This window comes from Lynx canadensis, chromosome D1 (genome assembly GCF_007474595.2).
Source record: "Lynx canadensis isolate LIC74 chromosome D1, mLynCan4.pri.v2, whole genome shotgun sequence".
Lineage (NCBI taxonomy): Eukaryota > Metazoa > Chordata > Mammalia > Carnivora > Felidae > Lynx > Lynx canadensis.
This window is the reverse complement of record NC_044312.2, coordinates 68,802,667-68,826,052: the sequence shown is the minus strand read 5'-3', so window position 1 is coordinate 68,826,052 and position 23,386 is coordinate 68,802,667. Positions and strand designations below refer to the sequence as shown.

The 23,386-nt window shown below is 52.8% G+C and overlaps 1 protein-coding gene across 6 annotated transcripts in view; it reads right to left on the bottom strand.

Moving 5' to 3' along the window:
- The window catches only part of LOC115524485 (F-actin-monooxygenase MICAL2), a 223,772-nt gene that overhangs the window by 82,315 nt on the left and 118,071 nt on the right, over positions 1-23,386 (bottom strand). The window contains exons 17-27 of one of the 6 annotated variants that reach the window (XM_030330802.1): positions 21,735-21,884; positions 20,202-20,324; positions 18,729-18,947; positions 18,398-18,499; positions 17,083-17,208; positions 12,548-12,610; positions 7,634-7,741; positions 6,414-6,600; positions 5,135-5,223; positions 3,297-3,399; positions 543-600 (exon numbers count right to left, since the gene is read on the bottom strand). In XM_030330802.1, the coding sequence (XP_030186662.1) occupies positions 560-600; positions 3,297-3,399; positions 5,135-5,223; positions 6,414-6,600; positions 7,634-7,741; positions 12,548-12,610; positions 17,083-17,208; positions 18,398-18,499; positions 18,729-18,947; positions 20,202-20,324; positions 21,735-21,884 (1,311 nt within the window). In that variant the 3' untranslated portion in view covers positions 543-559. Of the gene's footprint in view, positions 1-98; positions 601-3,296; positions 3,400-5,134; positions 5,224-6,413; positions 6,601-7,633; positions 7,742-12,547; positions 12,611-17,082; positions 17,209-18,397; positions 18,500-18,728; positions 18,948-20,201; positions 20,325-21,734; positions 21,885-23,386 lie in introns of those variants that run through there. The other 5 variants (XM_030330801.1, XM_030330799.1, XM_030330803.1 and 2 more) reach the window with 5 other exon arrangements.

Below are 23,386 nucleotides of genomic sequence, written 5' to 3'. Positions count from 1 at the left end.
CGATGAAGCCTGGGAGCTTTTTTTTTTTTTTTTTTTTCTCTCCTTCTTTTTCTTTTCTTTTTTTTTTTTTACATCCTTCCAGAAAGGGTCACCCATGGTTTTGATCAATAATCTTTATACTAGAATCAATTTAGGACACTTGTACGCATGTACTTTTTCAGAGGCTGCTAGATAAAAGAGTTCTTTTCAAAGGTGAAGAGCCCTCTCTGCTGTGTGATGTCACAGTTGGGGTCACTGTCCCAGGGAGGTAAGTGGCTTCGCAATGGGAAAGGCACGCATGCAGGCCGTACAGGGAGCCGGAGGGAGGCGGGGTATGTCCCAGGTGTAGACCGGGCAGCCGGCTCAGAGGTGAAAAGAATGAAGAATGGCTTCCGAGCGGAGCACCACCCCACGCTGTTAACCCACCATGCCATGGAAGGAGTCCATTAGTATGCGAGACGTTCACAGCACAACCAGTAAGTACCACGGCGGGGAGGACGGGGCGCGGAAAGCGGGTTAGGCATTAGTACCACTCTCTGAAAATCGGCAAGAAAACCAGTCACCTCAGAGCAGAAGTGTGTCAGCCAAGAAGTGGGTGTAGCACTGGAAGGCTGAAACGAACTGATGGCCACAGTGTAAGGTTGGAAAGAGAGAGACAGAAAGGAGAATTTAGTCTGGGGGACAAAGGAAAAAGGCTGATAACACGAAAGGCACAGGAATTGAAGATGAGGCAACCATTAATAAAAGGGGGACGTCCCCGAACAAATCGTTGCTTGCTTTGGTCAGGTGAACCTTTCTGGTAGTCACCGCCTCTTTCTGTGCAAGAGAGGATCCGTGCCCCTCTGCTCTCCACTCAGGGCTATGCGCATCCTCAGGAACCACCCCCCCCCCCCCATCTCTTGGCCCCAATTTTACTCCAGTGTCTCATTCTCAAATATGCTGGGGAGGCCGAGAGGCATGTGCCTCCTGGGATCCACCATGGGTCTCGGTGCTGCCCACCAGGAAGGTTCAAAGCCTCAGAACGTACAAACATCTCAGGTTTCTGACAGGCACACCCTGTATCACCAGAGTAATTCAAACCAGTCTCTTCACGGCCGTAAAGGACACTCTGAGAGATGCTCACTCGGGCTTCGTGGAGCATTCCGCAAAGCGTCTCGGCCCACCCTGAGCCGAAGACAATAGCAATGACACGGCTGCGCATGTGTTCACATCACGACCTCAAGAATTTCCTTTCGGAATCAAACAAAGAATGAAGCAAAAGTTCCTCCCACCACGCGGAACAGTAAAACCCCAGCAAAAATTTGGAAAAACACAACACGAGTCATCAGACTGAGAACAGTTCCAACAAGGACAGAGGTGCCAGTGCCTGTGGACTTGGTCACAGCCGTGCCCCTGTGTTATCCAAGAACTTCAGGGAAGTGTTTGTAGAAATGCCTCTCCCCTTCCTCCTGCTGTATAGAAACCTATCATCGCAAAGCACTCACGAGCCCTGGCTCCTAACCCACGATAGGTTCCGTCCTTACTTCATCGAGAGGAGACCTCTAGTGTAACAAGGCACAGAGCCAGCTCTGGCCTGGCAAATGTACACATCCTGAGCACGCTGGTGGGCCTCTCCCAGCAGCCTCTCCATTGTTCCACTAGACCCAGCAGTGGTCATGTCCAAGCAGAGTTGGGGGGGGGGGGGGGGGGGCAGAGGCCTCCTCCGGAAGCCCAGAGTGAAGACCACAGGTAGGCCCCATGCCTGTGTTTGCCCTTAATAGGGCATATTTCCTTTGTATCAGTCAACAAACAGCTTTCACCCCCAGCCTCCCCTGCTAGTCAAGACACAGGAGGTCAGACACATTCCTTTGCTAGGACAGTGTGGAAACAAATGGTTTCGGGCTGTTTTGACCAAATATGCACGGCAGCCGAGCGGCTAAGCAGCCAGGATGTCTGTAAGTAGTGCTCATGGGGCAGATCTCGCGTCCCAGAAATAATACCCTGAGGTGCTAACAAACGCCCTCAGTCCCAAAGGACGTGATAGGAGAGGGCAGATTCCTTCCTCAGCCTGACCATTATAGACCCTGAGTGGCCTTGGCTCAGTCTGCAGCCTGGGCTGAGGACCTGATAGGGAGTCCCAGGGGTCATGACCCCAGGCATCAATGCCACCAACTGACATAGCTCCTCTTCGACATTGCATCAGCTTGATGGAGCTCTGCATGGTCAGGGGCCAAGGGGCTTCCCGCGCAGTGCTCGTTAGTGGGAAGGGATGATGGAGGTTTGTCGCAATCTGCTTGAAACCCCATGGCTCTAAGGCATTTGGCTGTGATTTGGTAGGAGGGGAAAAACCCTTCAGCTCCTATCGTACATCAAAATAAGGCAGCAAAAACACTTTCCGTCCCTCCGGGAGGACAGATAACAGCCAACGACACACTGCCACGTGCTTTTGCAGGCCGTAGGCTCAATTCCACTCTGATCTACTCCTTGCTTCTAAACTGATCATGCTTTCGTGTTGCAAAACACTGTCCCCTGTTGACAAGTGGCATTAGGGGACGTACATCTAAAAGCACTGGTCAGGAGGCAGCATACTCACTTCTGCTTCTATAAAAGCCCAAATCGTTAATGTTGCAGGCAGTGACTACGGCAGCTGACTGCAAGGTAGAAAGGGTTTGTAATATCAGTTAAAAACTTCAAACCGTGTTTAGAAAAATTGACACTCATAGCAAAAAAAAAAAAAAAAAAAAGCTTTCTCTTGGCTTATTAAAAGTTAAAAATTGAAATGTAAACCTAGAAATGTGGCTCGCTTTGGTATAAAAGGAGGACAAAGCTATAAAAAACATCCTTCATGTCGTGCTGGCCCCAGCACCAGGAGCAGATGCTCGCCCTGACAAAGTCAGGCGCAGGTGGCCAGCGGGAAACTCTTTGGCTTTGAGCGAACTGGTTATTAAAGAATGCTAGGCTTCCTGGCCAGGGCCTTGCTAACTGCAAACACACTGCCGTCTAAGGTGGAAATGTTAGGGCACTTCGGGGGTGGCTGGCATTTCAGTGGAGCTTGACCGGGAAGCATCTGAGCACCCAGTTGCGGATGGTCTCGAGGGACTCCTCAGACTCCCGGTACATGGAAGCCAGGACCTCGGAGAACACCCAGAGGAGCGGGAGCCCGACGCTCAGGAGCTCGTAAGTGTAGCAGTAGTTGTAAGCATTGTCCCTGAAATGAAGGCCGGCTGCACGCAGGAGTCCCCGAATCCAGTTAAGCAGGCTCTGGGGAATGTGAAGCAGGCCCCATGGCAGCCTGAGAGGCCAGCTTAGCGCCTTCCTAAAGAAGGAATTGGTGATACCTGGAGGGCTGCCTTCAGGCGTGCCAATGGCGGCGGCCGCGCAAGAACTTTCCACAGGAGTGTCCCGCCGAGGGGCCTCTTGCTCTCTCCACGTTCCCTCCTCCTGAGAGGGAGCAAAGGGAGGGCATTTAGGCCATGATTCTCACCAAGGACCCCTCCCATGAAGCAGATGAAGAGAGCCAACACAAACTGACGATGGCAGACCCTGCATTTTGCAACCAGCCCACTCTCCCCCGCCAATAACCTCAGCCCCCAGGCATGGCTGAAGGGGGGCTAAATATGGGCATCACTTTCCTGGGGCCGAGGTGACCAAGGGGTTCACAGTCCTTCAAAACACACATGTCCTTTACTTTTTAAAAAAAAGTTTATTTATTTGAGAGAGAGCGAGGGAGCGAGCAGAGGAGGGGCAGAAAGAGAAGGAGAGAGAAAATCCCAAGCAGGCTCCGCACTGTCAGCACAGACCCCGACTTGGGGCTTGATCTCACGAACCATGAAATCATGACCTGACCTGAGCTGAAATCAAGAGTCAGTCGCTTAACTGACTGAGCCACCTGGGTGCCTTAAAACACACGTGTCCTTTGAAAAAACAAAAACAAAAAACAAAAAACAACTGTTGGGTGCCTGGGTGGCTCCAGTCAGTTAAGCGTCTGACGTCCGCTCAGGTCATGATTTCACAGTTCGTGAGTTCAAGTCCCGCATTGGGCTCCGTGCTGACAGCTCGGAGCCTGGAGCCTGCTTTGGATTCTGTGTCTGCCTCTCTCTCTGTCCCCCTCTCCACTCGTACTCTGTCTCTCTCTCAAAAATAAACATTAAAAAAAAAAACAATGTACACATGTCCTTTGACTCAGAAATCCTATTTGTCATGATCTATTCTAAGTAAATAATTTGAAATAGGGACAAAGACATGCATACAAAGATGCCTGTTGTAAAAATAATTATAAGGTAAAAACATAACACAGGATAAACCTCATTAAATAAATTATCAACCATCTTTCACAGGCATCCAGAATGAGGCTTCAGAAGAATTTTTAATGTTTGGGGAATGGCTCTTGATATACTGCGAATATATAAAAAGAAGGATATAAAAGCATAGTGATACGATTCCAGCTAGGTTAAAATACATTCACAGAGGGAAAAGTCTGGAAGGAAATGTCACAAAATGTTAGTTATGGGTTTCTCAGGACAGGGTGGTGATGAATGATTTAATTTTCCTTGTCTGCATACGTTCATTTATTTCCCCATTTTTCTAAACTGAGCCTACAGTACTTGTGTAATCAGAACAGGGCTGTAAGTTGTGGGTCCTTGCTGGAGGTGGGTGGCCAATCAGGCGGTAGAGAAGGTATTTGCTAAGAGCTGCCAAAGGGGGCGCTATCACAAACTGTCCAAATATGTAGCAGGCTGTCACTTCGTGGACATCCGAGAGCCTGGGGGGAAAACTTAGGGAAAGGTAGTCTCCACAGAAGGCATCCCTGCATAGAACACTCTGAGGTCCCGAGGGACCCAGGCCAGGGGTGGGGGGAGGGGGACCCTGTAGTCTTCACATGGCTGGGTATATAGCCTCAGCCCAGTACCTGGGAAGGCTCTTCCAAGCTCCTCGGGAGAAGCTGGCACCGCCGCTCACCTGGGAGCTGGCCTCTAGAATGGGGTAAGCCCAGAGGCCTGCTGAGCAGGCTAAGGAAGAGGGACCCTCCACACTGCACAGCAGACTCTCGTGTTTACCTGTGGGTCTCAGTTCCTCCAAAGCCAGAAACGTTGGCCTAACTTGGAAGAACCCTCGCAAATGAGCTCCTGTCCAGGGGCCTGCCCTGTTTCACCAGCGCTTTCAAGACAAAACATACCTCTCTTTGTTGCTTCAACTCTGCCCGTCTCTTCCTCTGCTGACTGTTGACTTTACAGTGAATGAAATGAGACTTGCAGAAAAACTTGCCTGTAAAAGAAACACACACAGGCACACACAGGTTTTCTCCTGTAAATGAGAGCTGCAGCAGACACAAGCCAAGGTCAGAAAATACCAATAATGGGAGCAAGCCTAGGAAACCTTAAACTTGGGAAGCAGTTTCTATCACTTGTCTTAAAGCAGCAGCACTGAGATGAGAACCCTTTGCTGCCTCAGAGGCAGGCTGTAGCAAGGTGGGGGGAGGGGTGCAGGGATGCTGGGGATGGGGCTGAAACCCTCAAACACTCCCCAAACCAAACTGAGGCCAAGTCCCTTCCCAAGGCTGGTTGCAAGACTGCAAAACGGACAGCTTTGAGTATCAGTACTGTTTCCAGTTCCTGGTCCTTCCTGGGGCCCCCTGGGAGTGGGAAAGGCTCGGAGCAGATGGCAGCAGTGATGGGGAGGAAAAGACCCAGGTGAGACACACACTGGGTCCCTGGCCACAGCCCAGGACCATTGGGCACTTGCCAGAAAAGCCTGCTTCGTTCACCATTCATTACAAGAGTAATAATAGGGACAGTTAATGATGGTAACAACAAGGAAAACTTCTCCAGGACTCACAATACACCAGACACTATTCTGAATGCTTCCCATGAATGAACTCGTGTGAACCACCTTGCAACAAACTTTTGACCTAAGAACTATTATTACCCTCATTTTACAGATGAAGTGACTGAGGGGCCCAGAGGTAACCAGATTCCTAAATCCAGGCTTATACGGCTAGTAAATGGTACATTCTGGCAGGCTGCTTCTCAGCGGGGAGGTTGCTATTATGATTACTTCCATAATACACACTTTATAAATCACAGCATTGATATGCCATCATTTGTTGGACCCTTGCCACAAGCCAGGTGCAGTGCCGAGCAAGTGACTAGGTTTCCAGGTTTGATTCCCCAACCACACGGGATGGGGCGGGGAGGGGGGGATGGAAGGTGGTGAGACTGGCTGAGAACGCATATGTAAAGCACTCGGCACCCAGCAGGTGCCGCATGGTGCAGGACGGCTCCCGAGTGTCCCCAGGCCGCCCACAGGGGACCTGTCTCTCTAGCAGGATCCCCCGGCTCTCTGACCAGCTCTCCTGAGGACGCCGCATTCCTTGGCAAGTGTTGGGCGTCCCGGAGCCTCCAGAGCACAGAAGCCCAGGCCGCAGAGCAGTGCCGTCCCGGGCCCCCGGGGGTTACCTTCGTCGCTGTCGAAGGCGTAGGCGGCCAGGCGCAAGGTGGAGGCACAGACACTGCAGCGGAAACACTCGCGGTGGAAGAAGTGGCCCTCTGCGCTCAGCCTCTCCATTACATACACGCGCTTCTTACAGAAGTGGCAGGTGTCGCTGCCGCCCAGGTTCAGGGGAAACACCTTCCGCATAGACTCCTAGGAGCACAGGGCAGCGGGAGAGAAGCACTGTGCGTTAGGACGGACACCGTGTCTTGCAATGTGAGGCTGACGCTCTTGGAAATGCCGACCTCAATCGCGGGGACCTCGCGGGCTCCCGTCTGCTGCTCATGTCTCTGCAGCAAAGGGTGAGGTGGGGGAGGAAATGCTCCCAACATAGACCCCAACCCTCCAGGGACTGCGGTCCATTTTGCTCCCATGCTGGCCAGCCGGCAGCAAGGGAGGCCCGGGAGGGTCTCTTCCCAAGGCCGGCTGCTCTGGTTTGGGGGCAGGAGCGGGCAGCCCTCACAAACATGCCTGCCAGGCGATGCGGTCTCCAGGAATCTGTCCTGGGGGTTAAGGGCTGCCCGGGTCTAGAGAGAGGTCCCTGAAAGAATGTTTTCCACATTTGTCCTCCTGCAGTGACTCAGGTCAGGTGAGGAAAGCCTGTGGCATCAGAACTGTTCCAGAGAACTGCAGGGAAGGGAGAGGCTGTGTCCTCTAGCCCCCAGACTGCCAGTCAAATCCCTAAATGCAAGGGGGCAGGAGGAGGAGGAGGGCCAGGCAGCGGTGCACCTGGGGGGTTCTGGATTCCAGGGGGGACGCGCTCAAAGGAAACCAGAACTGTATGGTCCGATGGCTGCCATTGGCAGCAGGCAGCCTTGTTTGGAGAAGGGAGAAGGGTTTCTCCATTACTGGATTCTCAGTCCAGTGCAAAAGGGCTACTCAGACTGGATGCCCAACACTGATGGTAAGGGGTGCCTGGCTACACGGCTGGCCTGCCCGGCCTTTTCACGGAGCTCTCCAGAAATCTGGACAGCAGGAGAGAGACCCTGCCTTGTGAAATGACCCCTTGGGGAGCCGAGTAAGGTTCGTCTGTCAGAAAATGCAGCCTCCTCAAACCCCGGCTCTGGTCCAGCCCCTTCTCAGGCCTCCCGTCCACGAAAAGAGGGCCTTGGGTGGGCCTGGCCATCCTCTCTGGGAGGTCAGAGCTGGTGTCTGCGGGTGAAGGCTGAGGGGTGCGCATCCTTACCAGGTCTGGAGAGGTGGCCTGGGTCTTAGGTCTGTGATCATTCATGTACAGATTGATCAGGACTTCAGCCGCGGCCCCTATTCCGCTGGACACTTTCCCTACCGTCAGCTACCCAAGAGCAGAGGCAGAGGAGACAGAGACAAAGGTAGAGGCCAGTTAGCACCAAGCAGGAAAGCACGAACAGGCTGGATGTGGGAGAGGGCTCCACACCCACATGCAAATAGCACCCAACATCCCGGGAGAGGCAAAACCAGCCTGGAGCGGGCAGCGGGCACTCTGGAGGTGGAGAGAAGCACAGAAATGGAACCCCGTGGCCCGGGTGAGCCAGGTGACCTGGAAAACTACCACCATGGGGAGGTGCAAGGCCTCCAGGATTCATTAAGTTCCTTGGTTCACAGATGGGGTAAATGAATCCCGGAGACAGGGAGGGATCTATCCGAGGCCACGGAGCACATACATGCAAGATTCGGAATACTTCCCAGGTCTTCTGACCGCCAGCCCGGTGCCCTCACGCACTAAGGAACCACGACCTCACGGACAGACAGCTGGATGGCAGCCGCCCTTCCCCAGAGACCGCCCCTCTTTGGAGGGCTGTGAGCTGCTGCTTCACGAGCAGTGGGCTTTCCCTGCTCCAGACCACACTGGGGGGGAAGGGTTAAGTCCCCAACTCCACCATGAACCAGTTCTGAGACTGAGCACAAAACTCTCAACTTCTGAGCTCAGTTTCTTTTGTTCAGTAAAACGGGGAAAATCGTGTCTGTCTCACAGATGTGGGGTAAGAACTGAGGGAGAGAATGTATATCCAAGTGCCTGGTGCTTTGAGGGCGGAGCCAGGATGAGCTAGATGAGCTAGACTCCTCCCTCCCTGCTTCCTGAGTTCAGCAGGTCCCAGCCTGCCTTGCAGCCTCCACACCCCTAGGGAGCAAGGGTGGTGTCTGACCTGAGTCGCCCTGGGCCTACAGAGTGGTGACTGAAACAGGAGTGAGGAGGCAACAAGAGCGTACTCGACTGTGGGCTCCAGACGGCGGTGCCCAGAGGCCCCAGGCTGGTATTGGCAAGATAGCTCCATGTGGGCCCTGGGCATCACGGCCTGGTCTCGGGTACCTGTGCTTTGGAAGGCATGATGGCCATGCCCACCTGTCTGGGTCCCCATCAATGTGCCTTGGAGCTGGGGCAGCTGCTGGAGCCCAAGCAGATAGGGCATAATCATAAGACACCCTCCGGTAAATCCCAACCTGCTCCCCCTTTCCCACCAGCTACGAAAGGCCACCCTGGGAACACTGTAGTCTCCTCTTCAGAGAGGCACACACCACAGTAAGGGATTCTGGAAACACTGTTTCGCATCCCAGGATTCCAGAAGGAAGCAGGCTCCAGACCCTCTGCGGCCTCTGTATCCAGCTTCTGGGAGTGGCACAGGCAGACGGCCGTTGCAACAACGAGCAACTGTGATGTGTGAGGTTGAAGGAATGCCCTCAATCTAAACCCAGGACTGCTCCTGGGAGGCCACATCTAATCTGCTACAAGAGGCTCAGATATAAGGCAGGAAGTTCCGGGAACGGCAAAGCCAATGGGCAAATGGCAGCAATTCTCCACCTCCTGATAGCAGGGCCCATACTCAGAGCCTTGGCCAACTCATGGGATTCCTGCAAGAGCACAGCCACTATATGAGGAAGAAGAGGGAAGGATGCCAAGCAGGTGGGGGAGAGTGAGGCTCTCTCCCCGAGGCTCCTGCTCCCTTTCTCATCAAGGAAGCCCTAACACTGACAGCCGCTCTGGAACAGTTGCGCCGACCACGTGTGGGTCTTGGGGTTGTAGGGAATACGGCCGTGGGCCTGTGACGTAGGGTGTCTGACCTCACGCCTCAGACAGACGGGGCCCCTCCAGGCTTTACAAAGCCTGCTCCTTCCCAGTAGCAGCAGCTGCCAGGCCACTTACCCCATACCCATTTCACCCTCCAAGCTGGCCCAGCCTGGGAGAGGTTAGGATTCTGCTTCCAGGCACACTTTCTGCCATTTGCAGGATTTTGCCAATGCCAAGGAACTTGGCTCCAGTTTCCGAGAAGGGTTCAGGTGCGCGGGCGCAGGACAACAAGCCTTTGTTCGTCTGTTGTTGCACCCCCCCACCGGGAACCCCCAACACGGGTCCCTCAGACAAAGGCTGTAGAATACCAACTACTTCTTGGGGTTATATCAAGACAAAGAGGGGAGGGAAGACAGCGGAGGTGAGATTTACCCGGCTGCCCACACTGCCCTTGTGGGGCTCTCTCCAATAGCCCAGCGTGTGAACTAGCTGTGAGGCACTCTCCCAGAAAGACTCCACGGCGATGCCATGATACCCACGCGCAATTATTGCCTCCCTTGAGTTAGCAGAGACTGAGACTGTACTTTCCAAGGCTTTAAATACAAGCCCCTAATGGGACCTTATTAACCACTTAGCTAATAGGCACTTTGTGCTGCTGAGCTTTTGTGCAATCCTGACTTAAGGAGCAATTACAGAAGCCTGCCGAGGGCTGTAAGGTTGCTGGTGGGTGTCGCCAAACACATCTGTGTCGTCATGGGCCTGCGTGGTTCTTCTACCAGGACAGGGCACCATCCAGTGTCACCTGGCCAGGGAATCCAGGATAAAGACAAAACTGGTCTTTCAGTATGGGCCATAAAGGCTCCTTTCTCCCAGTTGCAATCACAGACCCCACCCCATTTCAGAGGCTTTGCCAAGAATAAGGAAAGCACCCTTAAGAAAGCAGCATTGGGTCTCCATTTGCCCCTCCCAACCTGATAGAAACCATCCCAGGGTCACCACTGGCCAATACCAAGAAGTGGACTGGACTTTCTGGAGAGGTCACAAGGAGACTAGGAGATGGGGAGCTAATCTCAAGAGGTGGGGGGGGGGGCCCAGAAGCCTACCCTTGATGACCAGTGTGGAGGCAAACATTTCCTTGGGGATTATGGGTTCTCTTCTCTATGTTTCTTGTTAACAGGATACCTCATCGGCTCTAGAAGATTGAGGACATGACCAGACAGACATGTGCTAGCTCACTGTTCCTCAAACAATCAGTGGTAAATGACCAGGTTTTACTTTAAAAAAAAAAAAAATCTCTAATCTATTGTGACCTGGTATTTCTGGACACAACACAAGGGAATTGCTAGAGATATGATTGTGCACTTGGTTGTATGGCAATGCCACACTGCTCTACAGGTGTCTAATGCTCACTTTCACTTGCCATGCTCACTGGGTCACAGACCAGTGCCTGCCCAGGGACCACACTTGGAGTAGCACTGCCCCAGCCAACCAAGGAATTACTAGGCTCTTGGGATGCTGAGAAATAGAGAGATCAATTTGTAGAGAAACTTCCAGAAAACTCATCCTGGTATTGACCTCAGAGCGAGATCCAGGGGTTCTCAACAAGGAGATTCACCCACTGAAAGACCTCCGGAGGACTAGTCATGAGGACAGCTGACAACTCAGGAGAGTTTGGCCAAATAAAAAGATTTAGCCAAAAATGATCCCATCCCAGTCACTAGTTTTTAAAGAACTGGTCATTTCGGAGGGCTGTGGGGCTGCTTTTGCAAACCTTTATGTATCTTTCAATATTCTTGTAATTTTGAAGAATCGGAGTATTTCTTACTACCCTCTTTCCTCTTTTGAATTCTAATTATTTTTTGGTTAATTGACTAGAATAAGCTGGAATGGCTGGACACTTCTAGCAGGCCAACATCTCACATTCCATTAGAATAATCTCACATACACCATTTCCCTGAGCCTCAGCTGCCCCATCTATAAAATGGAGAGACCACCTCCATCCTTACAGGACTGCAAAAAAGGGTCCCCATAGAACCTGGGCCACACCTCACATGGCACTGGGCTCCCAAGAAGCACTTGGCAGATAGTTCAAAGCACTGCCGTTGGGGTGGCTTTTCACTTCCATGTTCTGGAACTTCTTCTCTCCTTTCTTAGATGGCCTTCACTCTGAAAATCTCTAGGTTGCTTGGGTTCCCTCCTCTGTATGAGTAAGACCAATACAGCCCAGCCAGGGTGAGCGCACCAGCTTCTCTTTGATGAGTCAAACATGGTGACAGGACTGTTGTCACCAGCACTGATCCCAGAGGCTGCAGCAGATGGCTGGACACCCCCCCCCCCCCCACAAAGGAGGCAACCCTGGCAGCCTGAGCTCAGAACAGGACAAGCCTTTCTCACCCTGCTCTCCACTCCCTTCTGGTTTGCACTCGCTAATGTCATCACTGTGTTTTACTCATGTCTACACTCCGGGCACAGGGCATGTGCTCTGAAGGAAGGAGGAAACAGGTTCCTGGGCCCATCTGTGGCCAAACAATGCTAATGTCCCCCTCCGCCCCCCCACCACCTCAGGCCTGGAACTCAGCCAAGAATACCAGGTGTCTGGGCTGGGCTTCTCCACAGAGCTGGGCCCCCATGACCACCTGGCCTGCTGTGAACATCATGAGGCCCACACGGCTCAGGCAGGGTGAGGAGGTGTTTCCAGGGCCTCCAAGCTGAGGGCTCACTGGAAGAGGAAGTTTTGACAGGCAGGGCCAGAGAAGGTCTCCTGGGCATATTTGGGCTGACACTCCTCTCTGAGGAGTCCCTGCGTGAGGAACGTCACAGGACAGGCGGTGGGCCTACATGCCCAGGGATATGCTCAGGGCATGGGGGAGAGAGGGCAAGGTTCGAAAACACCTTGTTTTGAGGAGGTCCAGAAATTACACCCTCGGAGTTGAGACTCAGGCAGGCCTTTGTGGCCGTGACCTCCCAGTGGGCACCCACATCTGCACCTGTGTCCACTGGTGCCAGGCACCGTGCTGTGCCCATCCGTGTGCAATGCTCACGGCCTTGCGAGGTGGGTCTCATAATCCCCCTTCGCAGATGGGAGAGCTGAGGTTCAGGGAGGCTCTAACTCACCTGAGGCCGCACTGTTCTTAAGTGGCTGGGATGGAAATGGAAACCTGAAGGTGACTTCTTTGCCTTTAGAAAGAGAGGAATCAACATGCATTTCAGGTAAATGAGCTTTCTTCCGGAATTCTCCTCCACTGGGGAAAGAGTATGTTTACTGGATCCTTCAGGCATGTTACATTGGTCAATTTATGGCATTATTCCTGTCACCCTCAGGGCTAGCTGTCGTCATCTCCATTCTATAGGTTGGGAAACTGAGGCGCTGAGAGGCCCACCAACTCATCCAAGGTCACACAGTGAGTACTTGGTGTTCTGAACCCAAGTGCGACCCTAAGCTCATATTCTTCTCCCTGCAGCGCCCTGCCTCCCTGAGACACACCAGCACTCTGCTAACTAAAATTCCCCATGTTGGGATACACATAGTATACTTCCAAAGGCACTCTTATCCCAGGAAAAAAGAGAAAAATGATGAGGTTGAGGGAGGCCTTGAGATCTAGGCTTGTCTCAAATGAAACAAAGACATAGCAACCAGCAAAGACTCACCTAGCTTTGCTCCAATGTACAAATCTCTGCAGCAAACCCTGCAAATCGAGTTTTGGAACAAATAGCCCCATGTAGAGAAAGCTCCTTTTGTGATGCGCATTGCTCTTCTGACCCAGGAAGACTGACCCACAGTCCCCTCTTGCCCCGCTGCACAAACACTCAGCCGCCATCTTGTTCTCACAAGAGCTCACCAGCCTTGGCAAAGGACTGGCAGTCATGCCCCCCTGCTTGAAAAGAGAGGTTAACTAATGGTTGATTGGGGGCCAGTACCACCACAGGAGGGCCGGTCTGATGGGATGGATGAGTCGAATGGTGCTGGGAACATACGAGTGGACATGATCCCTAGTCCAGTCCTTGGAAGACAAGACTCTGGTAAAGATCTAGATCCTAAATGAGAGGACCTAAGGAAGCCATGTGACACCATTCAGGCCAAACTCCCAGTGGCATCACTGAATCTTAGAGCAAAATATCCACCTGAGAAGGCAGGCAAGTGGAATCTGAAGGCAGAGCCCTGGCCACATCTGTCGGGACTGGTGATCCAAGTTTGTATCCCTGTGAGGAACACGTGGTCCTCATACGAGTTTGGCTAGGTTTGCTCCCAGGTGGAGGTGGCTATCCCTGGATCCTCAGAATTGGAGTGTAGGGCTCTAGGGCAGGAATAGAGACACGGTGCCTGCCTGAAGTTTGCCAGGGACCAAACATCAGTCTCTAAGTGCATTTTCCTTCCTCTGGCTTCCCTGAATGGAGGCCAGCTTGTGGCCCTGGGCAGTGAGAACAGCCCATAATCTGCTGGAAAGAAGCACTGAGGTCTCAGGCTCTCTCCAGGGGAGAGGCTCCCGGAGCTCCTTCAGGACTGAATGAAGTGGTTTGTCACCAGGCTGCCACTTACTTTAAGGGGCAGCCAACCCTCTCTTCAGAGGAGGCCATCACCCTGCCAGATTCTGTACATGCACAAAGTCCAGTGTTGAATCAGTGGTAGGGTGGGCCCAGGAGAGGGAGGGATATTGGTGGTGTGTGGAGGGGGGAGTGCAGGGCCACTGGCCGTATCCTCTCCAAGAATACTTGAAACTTGGAATTCACCACTCATTCCTAACTGCCTACAAGGGCTTCAGAGTGAGATCTGAAGGGTATTGTGAATGTTGAGTCCAAATTGGGTCCTTTTTACAAATGGAGAAACCAAGGCACAAAGAAGGTGAGTGGCTTGCCTAATGTCCCAGGGTGGCCTTTCTAAGAGCTCTCCACTCACTGCCAGCCACCCTATGACAGGCACATCAGCCTGTAATTAATAAGCTCAATTATACTATCGCCTGATGGCCAAGGCTGGCTAGAGAAATGGAATAAGAATAAGAAATAGGGGTGACTCTTCTACCACAACCTGGTAGAAACAAGGAACAGAGCTGTAGGGGGAGCAGAGGGCCTGAGATTGGCCATCCCAAAGCCCACTCTACTTGCAGTTCTCCATGCTCCATGTTGAGCTCTATGCGGTCACAGCCTCCGGGCTGGTGCCTCTGACAAGGACTCCATTCACACTGGGCTGGGGTCAGGAGGGCTGGGTACCAGTCGCCTCTCTGCACCTTTGTTTTCCTATCTGTGGCTCTACTCTCGCTCAGTTCTCTTTCCCAGGAAGAGCCCTCCTACCACTCCATTTTAAATTCCTACCCAACCCCAGCCTGCCAGGTCCCTGCTACCTGCTATAATTTTTCCATAGGATGTACTGTCTTGTCTTCTGATGTACTGTACAGTTTATTCACATATTATATTATCATTGACCATTTATTTCCACCTATAAGGATATAAGTCTCACCGGGGAAGGAATGTAACTGCATTGATACCTATCCCAAGAGCCTGAAGTGCCTAACACTGAGCTGTCTGTTGTTTAATAGATGTTTGTTGAATGGCTGAATGTTCACTAACTGCCTTGCTTCATGGGTGACATTGGTTTAAAGCTCCTTGAAGAGCAATGGAGAAGCAGCCGAGGGCTCCAGTGGAGCATGATGAAGATGTGACGGGGAACGTGCCTATTGATGTTGACAGACGTGACAGAAGTGCCTGTGTCAGACCCTGGTGGCCTCACCAGCACTTAGAGATCAAACACCTACTAGAAATCAAGTCAGGGAACTTGGGAAGGGTGGTAGCTTTTCTTGTCCCAGCTCTGCCCTCAGGCCAGGCCACCATGAGCATGAAAGAAAAGCAGAGACAAGAAGGGACCTTGACCAGGGCTAACTGAAGAGGGGCTGAGCAGGAGAGAAGCACGGTGTGGGCCTGGCTGCCCAGCCAGGAGCACCAGCCACTGCCTGCTTGTGCCCAGGCAACCTCGCCCCTTCTCGTCCTGTCATGGCTGTCACAGCAGCAAGTACCATCCCCACCGGGGGAGGCTCCTCTCCCGAGCTGGGCAAAATGGCTGCTCCGCAGCCTTGGTGATGGTGATGACAAAACTGCCAGTCTCCACCCAGAGAGCTCACTATCACATGAGCCAGGAACCACTCTCTTGTTGATGAGAAAATACGGAAGCCCAGATAGGTCAGGAGACTTAAGGTCAAACAGCCGACCAATGGCTGACCTGGAGCAAGACGCTAGGCATCTTGGCTATGGCTATCTTCCATGGAGCTGGAGGTGTTTGTGTTTCTCCATGTCACCTCTTGCTGCCCTTCCAGGGGGTCATTCACACCCACGACTGGGACTGTGGAGGAGTGGGGGGCTGACAATATTCCTTGCTCCTTTCTTAGTGACGTTCCCTGTACTCTTCTCCCCACAGCAGTGGGAAGTCACTGGGGGTGGGACTCCCAACTACAAACCAAGAGACAGCTCCTCTTGTACACTCAGGTAACATCAGGTGTTTGAGCTTTAGCCTAAAGCATGGGAGCAAAAGAGCAGTAACTGTGATGGGGGACATTCAGCCTTGCACGCCCAGACAAGCCTGGGGAGCTAGATGGACCAGATGTGTTCAGAGGAGCACAGTTTGCAAGGAAGGGACCAAGCCTCCTCATGAGCAACAGCTAGACAAAGTGGGCTTCACATCCATTTTCAGGCTCATCCACTCTAGGGGCCAAGCTTCCCAGAGACCAGCCCTCTCCCACCCCCACCTGGCAGTGTTCTCAGCATACTCAGTGACAGGAGGACAAGAGGGAAACCAGAAATTCCTCCACAACCACAATCTAAAAATTGTTCAAGGGCGCATTTCATTATCTACCTAAAGTTCGCTCCCTACCCCCGCTCCAAGCCGACCTCTGCACCACTACCTGAGTCAGCCTTCTAGAACACAGAGCAGTGGCTTCTGTGGCTATGAGAGGACAGAATGAAACCCCTTAATACCAAGAGTAGACTGACTCTCACCCTCATCCTCCACACTCCCATAAATACTTTTATTCCCAAAGCAAGTTACACCAGAATTCTCTTTCCATTCACGCAAGCCCTGCCTGCCTTCCTCTGCACATGCTAGACCTTTCTGAAATGCCCTTCCCTTTCTGTGTAACCTTCGACACTTGTTTCCCATATTGCCTACTCTGTGAATCCTTTCCAGACTTCTCCCCCTCCCTGGGTTCCTATAAACTTGCCCTTTCTGTGCCTCGGAATTCATGGATAGTGTTGACAAGTAGTAGGTTCGCCATGTGAAGCTGCCATTTTGCTAGGTCAAAAACAACCAAATACTGGCCACCTCCTATGTAAAATGTTACTCATTTCTATGCTGCTGTGCTGTTCATCATCAAAACTGGAGTAAAAGGACCGTGCCGCCCTCCCCCTGTTTCGGCATCCGGCACGCAGTGGCATATGGTGGGTGCCAAGATGCACAGCACTGTTCGGCCAGTTTTTGTGTGCTGCCTGTTCTGCTTTGGGGCTTGCTTCAACACAAAAACAAATGAATCTGGGACTGCTGTAAAGCATCTTACAAACCCTCATCGCTTCCAAAGCAAGCTCCTGGCATTTGTCTGCACAGGGTGGGCAGAGGAGAAGATCTCAGAACATGCAGAGGGTGGGGGAAGCTAATGGTACGGGATGACTACCTTTCTGGCAGGAGAAACAGAGTCAACAGTCGATGGAGAGGAAGTAGCAGCAGGATCAGGAGATGGAAGGCAGGAGGGAGAAGCTGGAGTGTGCTCGGGAGACAGATCTTTAGAAAGTAGTTTATTCTGCACAGAACAGAAACAGAGGAAGCTGTGATTATCCCTGGGGCGTGCACCATGATGCTTGCCTCCACAGTGCAGCCCCATGCCTACGCATTCAAGGATGGGAAAAGAAATCCAGGCCTGGGTCTCAGGACAAAAAAGAAGCCTCGGTCTTCGGAGCCCAGCAGGACTGCTTGGCTCCCGGGTACACGGCATTCTGCTACAACTATTCCAGCTCCCTCGTCACACCAAAAGAGCTGCAGCTGCTCCATCCTAGTCCTGCGTCCGTCTGCCGCAGATACCAGCGCTAACACCTGACGCTCTCACTCTGGAGTTTGGGGTCACGTAGCAGCTGCAAACTTAGGAAAGGAGAACCCTGGGCTACTGTGGAGGATGGCCCCTGGGCCCCAGAAGTGAACTAGATGCAAAGCATCCCTCCGCTGTCAGTGACTCTGCCAAGAAGCAGAGGACACAGGTCTGGAGGAGATGGAGCGAAAGCAGCAGAGGGGTTATGTCCTAGGGACCAGGCTGCCTGCGAGCGGGGGGCGGGGGGGGGTGCCTTTCGCACACATCCACTGTGAGGACCTCACTATCAGCTCTTCCAGCTCCTTGCCAGCCCTTGCTCTTCTCTTCAGTTGAGTTTCGAAAGGAGTACCTGGCCTGCAAGGGGGCTGCGCTTCCCATTCTCAGGCAAAGCCATTCTTCTTGGCTGATGCCGCCTTTTGGGAAAGCAGAGCACAGGTTACAGCCTGTGCTTGGCCCCATCACTCAGGATCTCCCCGGTCGGGGCCACGGGGAGATTCCCCCATCATGCCTCTCAACGTCACGAGCAACTTGTCCTTCACGGTCAAGTCACTGTGATGTGATTCCTGACAGTCCAGCTCTCCTTCTCCGTGTTGACTCTCAGGACGCTCAGAGCCTACTCGGACCCCTCTAGGATCTAAAAGCATTCGGTTCTGCTTCCTTTGACCTGAGCCCACTTTACTACCTCACTTTTCCCTTTGTCATGAGTTATCTACATATTTTTGCATCTTCTCATGTGGGTCTTTTTTAGACGCCGGTCCAAGTTCTTGCAAAGTCAATAGCTCCTCATGCCGTGGAAGGAGGAGGGGGAGGGTCTGAAGCTGCACAGACTGAGTCGTGGTCACTTTGCTAGATGCCCAACATGTGGATCCCTGGGCGGGGGAGGGGGCTCTGAAAGCCCCTTGTTTACCTGTGGGAAATCCCCATGTCCAAACATGGAGGCGAGGTGAGCCGCCTTCTCCTTAATGTTCTTTTTGTGAAATTCTCTGTTGGCCAAGTTCTGAGCCCTCTTCTGCAGGCCAGGTGAGAAAGAGGAAGGAAAAAGAGACAGTGACAGAGACCGTGAGGGTCAGGAGAGAGGTTGGGGGTTTGGGGGGAAGGGGCAGGCTTGTCTCGGCGGGACGGAGGGGACAGGGAGTGAAGAGGAAGAGGAGGAACCCACTGTGGGCAGAGGGAGGAGGGGAGGGAAGGAAGGCACCCCCAAACACAGGCAGAGGAGGGGCACGGAGCAAGGCTTTCACCTGGAGAATCCTGTCCTCCACTTGCTGCAGCCGCCGCAGCACCCCGGAAAGGGCCAGCGCTCCCTGGCAGGCAGGGGGCAGAGCAGGAGAGCTTCCTGGCCCACCCAGCTGCAGGTCAGACTTGGCTCTGGCTCTCCAGGGTCTGCTCGGGCACTCGCAATCAGCAGACACTTGCTTTAGCTCTCGGAGCACGTGCCCCGTCACAACCACCGAGGGGAACTGGGAGAGAAGGAAAATCAAGCTTCCTTCCCGACTGTGGCCCATTCACACCCACCCCACCATAAGCCATCCCCAAGCTGACCAGGGGCAGAGGGCACGGCAGGTGCCGCCGTCAGTCAGATTCCCCGCTAACCCGGGGTCCCGACTCTCCACCGTACGACATCCTCAGTAACGATACACAGTCTCGGGCCTCCCCCCAAACTCACCGGATCAAGACCTGTACGAGGCTGGTCTCAGTCCCAGCTGCACCCTGAGGTCACCTCGGGCACTTAGAAAAAGTAACCCAAGTTTGGCCCCACCCCCCGGGGGTCTGGTTTAATTGGTCTGGGGTGGGTTCCAGATATTTCTGAAAAACTCTCTAGGGGCGCCTGGGTGGCTCAGTCGGTTGAGCGTCCGACTTCGGCTCAGGTCATGATGTCACGGTCCTTAAGTTCGAGCCCCGCGTCGGGCTCTGTGCCAACAGCTCGGAGCCTGGAGCCTGCTTTGGATTCTGTGTCTCCCTCTCTGTCTGATCCTCCCCTGCTCGCTCTCTCTCAAAAATTGGTAAACACTAAATTACCAAAAAGAAAGCTCTCTAGGTGATTGTGATGCTCACAGACAGAAAGCCGCTGGAATACACCCACACGGGCCTCGCTCGGCCTCCACCACCTGGAGCGACACAAAACTCCTGGTGCTGACGAGCCGCTTCTGAGTACTGTGGTCACAACAGTGTTTCTGTTCCAATTCCAAACCCAGAGATGCTAGCTGGAAAAAGCCTCAGCCCGCGGCTGCCAGTCGCCTCCCCGGCCCCAGCCGGTCCTGGTCTGCTCGGGCACTGGGGGAGGCCTTCGCCACATCCCAGCCTCACCCCTCCAATGGTGCGCAGCCAACTGGTCACCTGAGCTCGGCCCAACACCACTGCCGCTTATCCATCCATTTCGAAATCTGCCTATTCAAGTGGTCTGCAAATAAAGCTACGTATCCCGGAGCTTCGCACAAAATCCCCCACGCGGTACAGCCTGTTCTCGCCCGAGCAGATGCAGCATCGAGGGCGTAGTCGTTGGGCAGATGTTACTCCTGACTGGCAGGTATTTCCAGATGCTGCACGCCTGGTTAGTCTTACCTATAAGGGCGGTCACCCCAAGTTGTGTCTGCCTTCCCAGAGATTCTACAGTCAGCCCTACATGGGCTGCACAGCCAGCCACTGACCCCGCCCCTCGGGGTGAAAGTCCCCTCTGACTTCAGCACGACAGCGTCCACTGGAAGGAGCCCTACCTGCCTTTTCAGAGGAGGTGATGGGCCGGGTGTGGGCTCCTCCGGCCGGGGGCAGCGAGAGTTAACAGGTGGGTCAGAGGAAGAGCGCAGGACAGGCTTACCTATCCCTGAGATGCGGCATTCCTGGGAGAAGGAAGGGAAGTCCAAAAAAGCAGCCACGGGAAACATGAAGGAGAAGATGAGTCAGACTGAGAACTTGGAGGGAGGAGAAGAAAGGTGGGCAGAGACAGCACCCCTGCAAGCTGGGCCTTGCTGGGAAACCTGAACCCTGGCTCTCTGTCCATGTGAACAACAAGTCCTGGAGTCCCCTTCTCTTGGACAACGTGTAAATCCCAGGGAGGCCTTGCTCTTGGCTTAGACCTGGGGCACTGGGCCTGTGCCGCCAGGCCATGCCAAGCCAGGGTGGCCAGCCCTCGAGTCCTCCTGGAACTGGCAAAGCTCCCGGAACACTAGATGCTATATTCCTTCTGATGGAAGAGAACCCTCAATGACACTTGGGGACTTCTAGGGGCAAAGCCTCCAGAAGGGGCAATTGAGAGAAAAAAAAAAAATTCAGAGAATTGTAAGTCTCGGGAAAACGGCCCCCTTATAGCAATAAAACTTGGCTCCCTCCCTGGGGAAGGTCAGTTTGTCCCGGAGGGGGCGTGGTCCACCATCAAGGCCAGACAGATATTTATGATTGCCTGTAAACCCAATCAACCAGGTGTTCTCTAAAAGAGAACCAACCCCCTCATCCCAAGCTCTTGTAATTTGACGGCTCCATCCCAAAGGAGTTCAGGGGAGCAAAATGAACCTCATGAAGCTCAGACCCTGGAGTCAGAGTCTGGAGAGCAGTCAGCGCAGTGTGCAGCCTGGCCCACGGCATTCTGCCTCTTTCGGCCTCACAGCCACCCCTGCTCAGACACAATGGCCCTGCTAGCCTGACCTCAGTGAACACGGGAGAGGGGATGCCAGAGAACCCTTGGGGAGGGCTGGTCCCCTGGAGCTTAGACCCGTGACTCAGTTTCCCCTGGTTTGCACATGTCTTCTCACTCTGGCCTTAGGCTCCTCGGCAGCTGGCATCTCAAAGATGGCTGCAGACCAAGTCATGGTTACAAGGTGGAACCAAATTCTGGATTTCTCCTCCAGTGCAGAAGAGGCATCAGCAAACTATGGGCCCCGGGCCAAATCTGGCCTGCCGCCCGTTTTTGTAAATTCAGGTTTGTTTGCACACAGCCACGCACATTTGATTAGGTATTGCCCCTGGCTGCTGTCATGCTACAAGGACAGAAATGAACCGTTGTGAGAGAGATAGCATGGTTCCCGAAGCCTAAAATATTTGCTAGAGCCTAAACTTGCTATCTGGTTCTTCTTGGAAAAGTGTGCCAACTTCTGATCTAGAAGGAGTGCCAGTCTCACCCGAGCCAGGCCTGGCTGGCCTACCTGAAAATCCACCACTAGCCTCAACTGGCTTCTGCTTCTGGTTTCTGCTGGCTTCTCAGCAGGTTCTGGTCACCAGGAAGGTAGGTCCAGCGAGCATCTGACAGGACTCACCTGCTTCACGAGCGAGGGGTTCCGAGAGTTCTCCTCAAACTTGGCCAGCAGCTGACTTGCCATGGACTTGACTTTGTTCTGATTTCCACCTTCTTTATTGCTGCCGCACTCTTGACTGGAGCGCAGGCTCCGGCTGGAAAAGGTTGAAGGCTGCAAAGGCCAAATTGAGTACATTGGTTGTTGGATCCTGGCACCCAGATATCAGGAAGGGGCCTGGGGACTCAAGACGGGGGACTAGTTTCCTGAAGAAGGACACCATGGTCCGAGGAAATGAAGCAGAAGCAGGAGGTGATGCCCATTGAGACAATGCTCATATCTTCCCAAAGGACAGGCACACCCACCTGGGAGCCAGACAGGGTTTGAAAATGGACTCACTTCCTAGCCCCATGACCTTGGCAATTTACTTAACTTCTCTGAAGTGTCCTCATCTGTAAAATGGGAGCATAACCCACTTCCTCTGGTTGTTGGAAAACTCCAATACAATAATGAAGTGACAAGCAGAACAGTTTTCCAAACACACCATGTGGCATCAGAGGCGAAGGGTCGGGGGAGTGGGGGTGAGGAAGCAAGAGGCAGTATCAGTCAGGCAAGGCACGGGCCTTGGGCTTCTTTCTCCTCTCTCCTCTGCACCCCAATCCCAACTTCAACCAGCCCTTCTCTGTTGTTGCTATCTTTAAAAAAATACCTTTTAATCTGGAAGTAATTTTATTTTTTTAAGTTTATTTACTTATTTTGAGAGAGAGAGAGAGCAGGGGAGTGGTGGAGAGGAGAAAGAAAATCCCAAGCAGGCTCTGCACTGACCTCACGGAACCCAATGTGGGCCTCGATCCCATGAATGCTGAGATCATGGCCTGAGAGCCGAAACCAAGGGTCAGACACATAACTGACTGAGCCACCTAGGCGCCCCTAGAATAATTTTAGATTTACAGAAAAGCTACAAAGATAGCACAGGTAGTTCCTATATACCCTCACCCAGATGCTTCTAATGTTAGCATCTGGAATAAGCATACTACCAATCCCAAAACTTAGAAATTAACCCGGCACAATTCTATTAGGTAAGCTAGAGACTTGATTCAGACTACTCTAGTTTGCCACCAATGTCCGTGAGGTTCTAGGGTACCAGTCAAGGTCCCATATGGCATGTGGTTTATCACGTATCCTCAATCACCCTCATCTGTAAGAGTTTCTCCATCTTTCTTTGTCTTTCATGACCTTGACAGTCTTGAAGGAGACCGATCAGCTATTTTGTACAGGGTCCCTCAAGCTGGGTTGGTCTGCATGTCTCCTCATGATCAGAGTAAGGTTGTGGGTTTTGGAGAAGATGCCACAAAGTTCAGAAGTGTCCTTCTCCTTGCTTTATATCAGGGTAGGTGCTATCAGTGTGACCATTACTTGGTTATGCTGTTTTATCAAAAGGTATTCCATGTAAGACTTCTTCGGCTCATCCGCTAAACACTAGAACCTGGAAAATAACTGGTGTTCATGGAAAGTCTTGTCTCCTTACCACAAGATCTGCTCCCATAGGCCTCAGAAGTAAATACCATCATATCTGGTGGGCAGTCTGCTTTCCCAAGGGGGCAATGAACCTCCTTCAAAGGAACAGATGTTCTCAAGACGACTAAGAAATGTTCATTTAGCAGAAAGTCATGGGA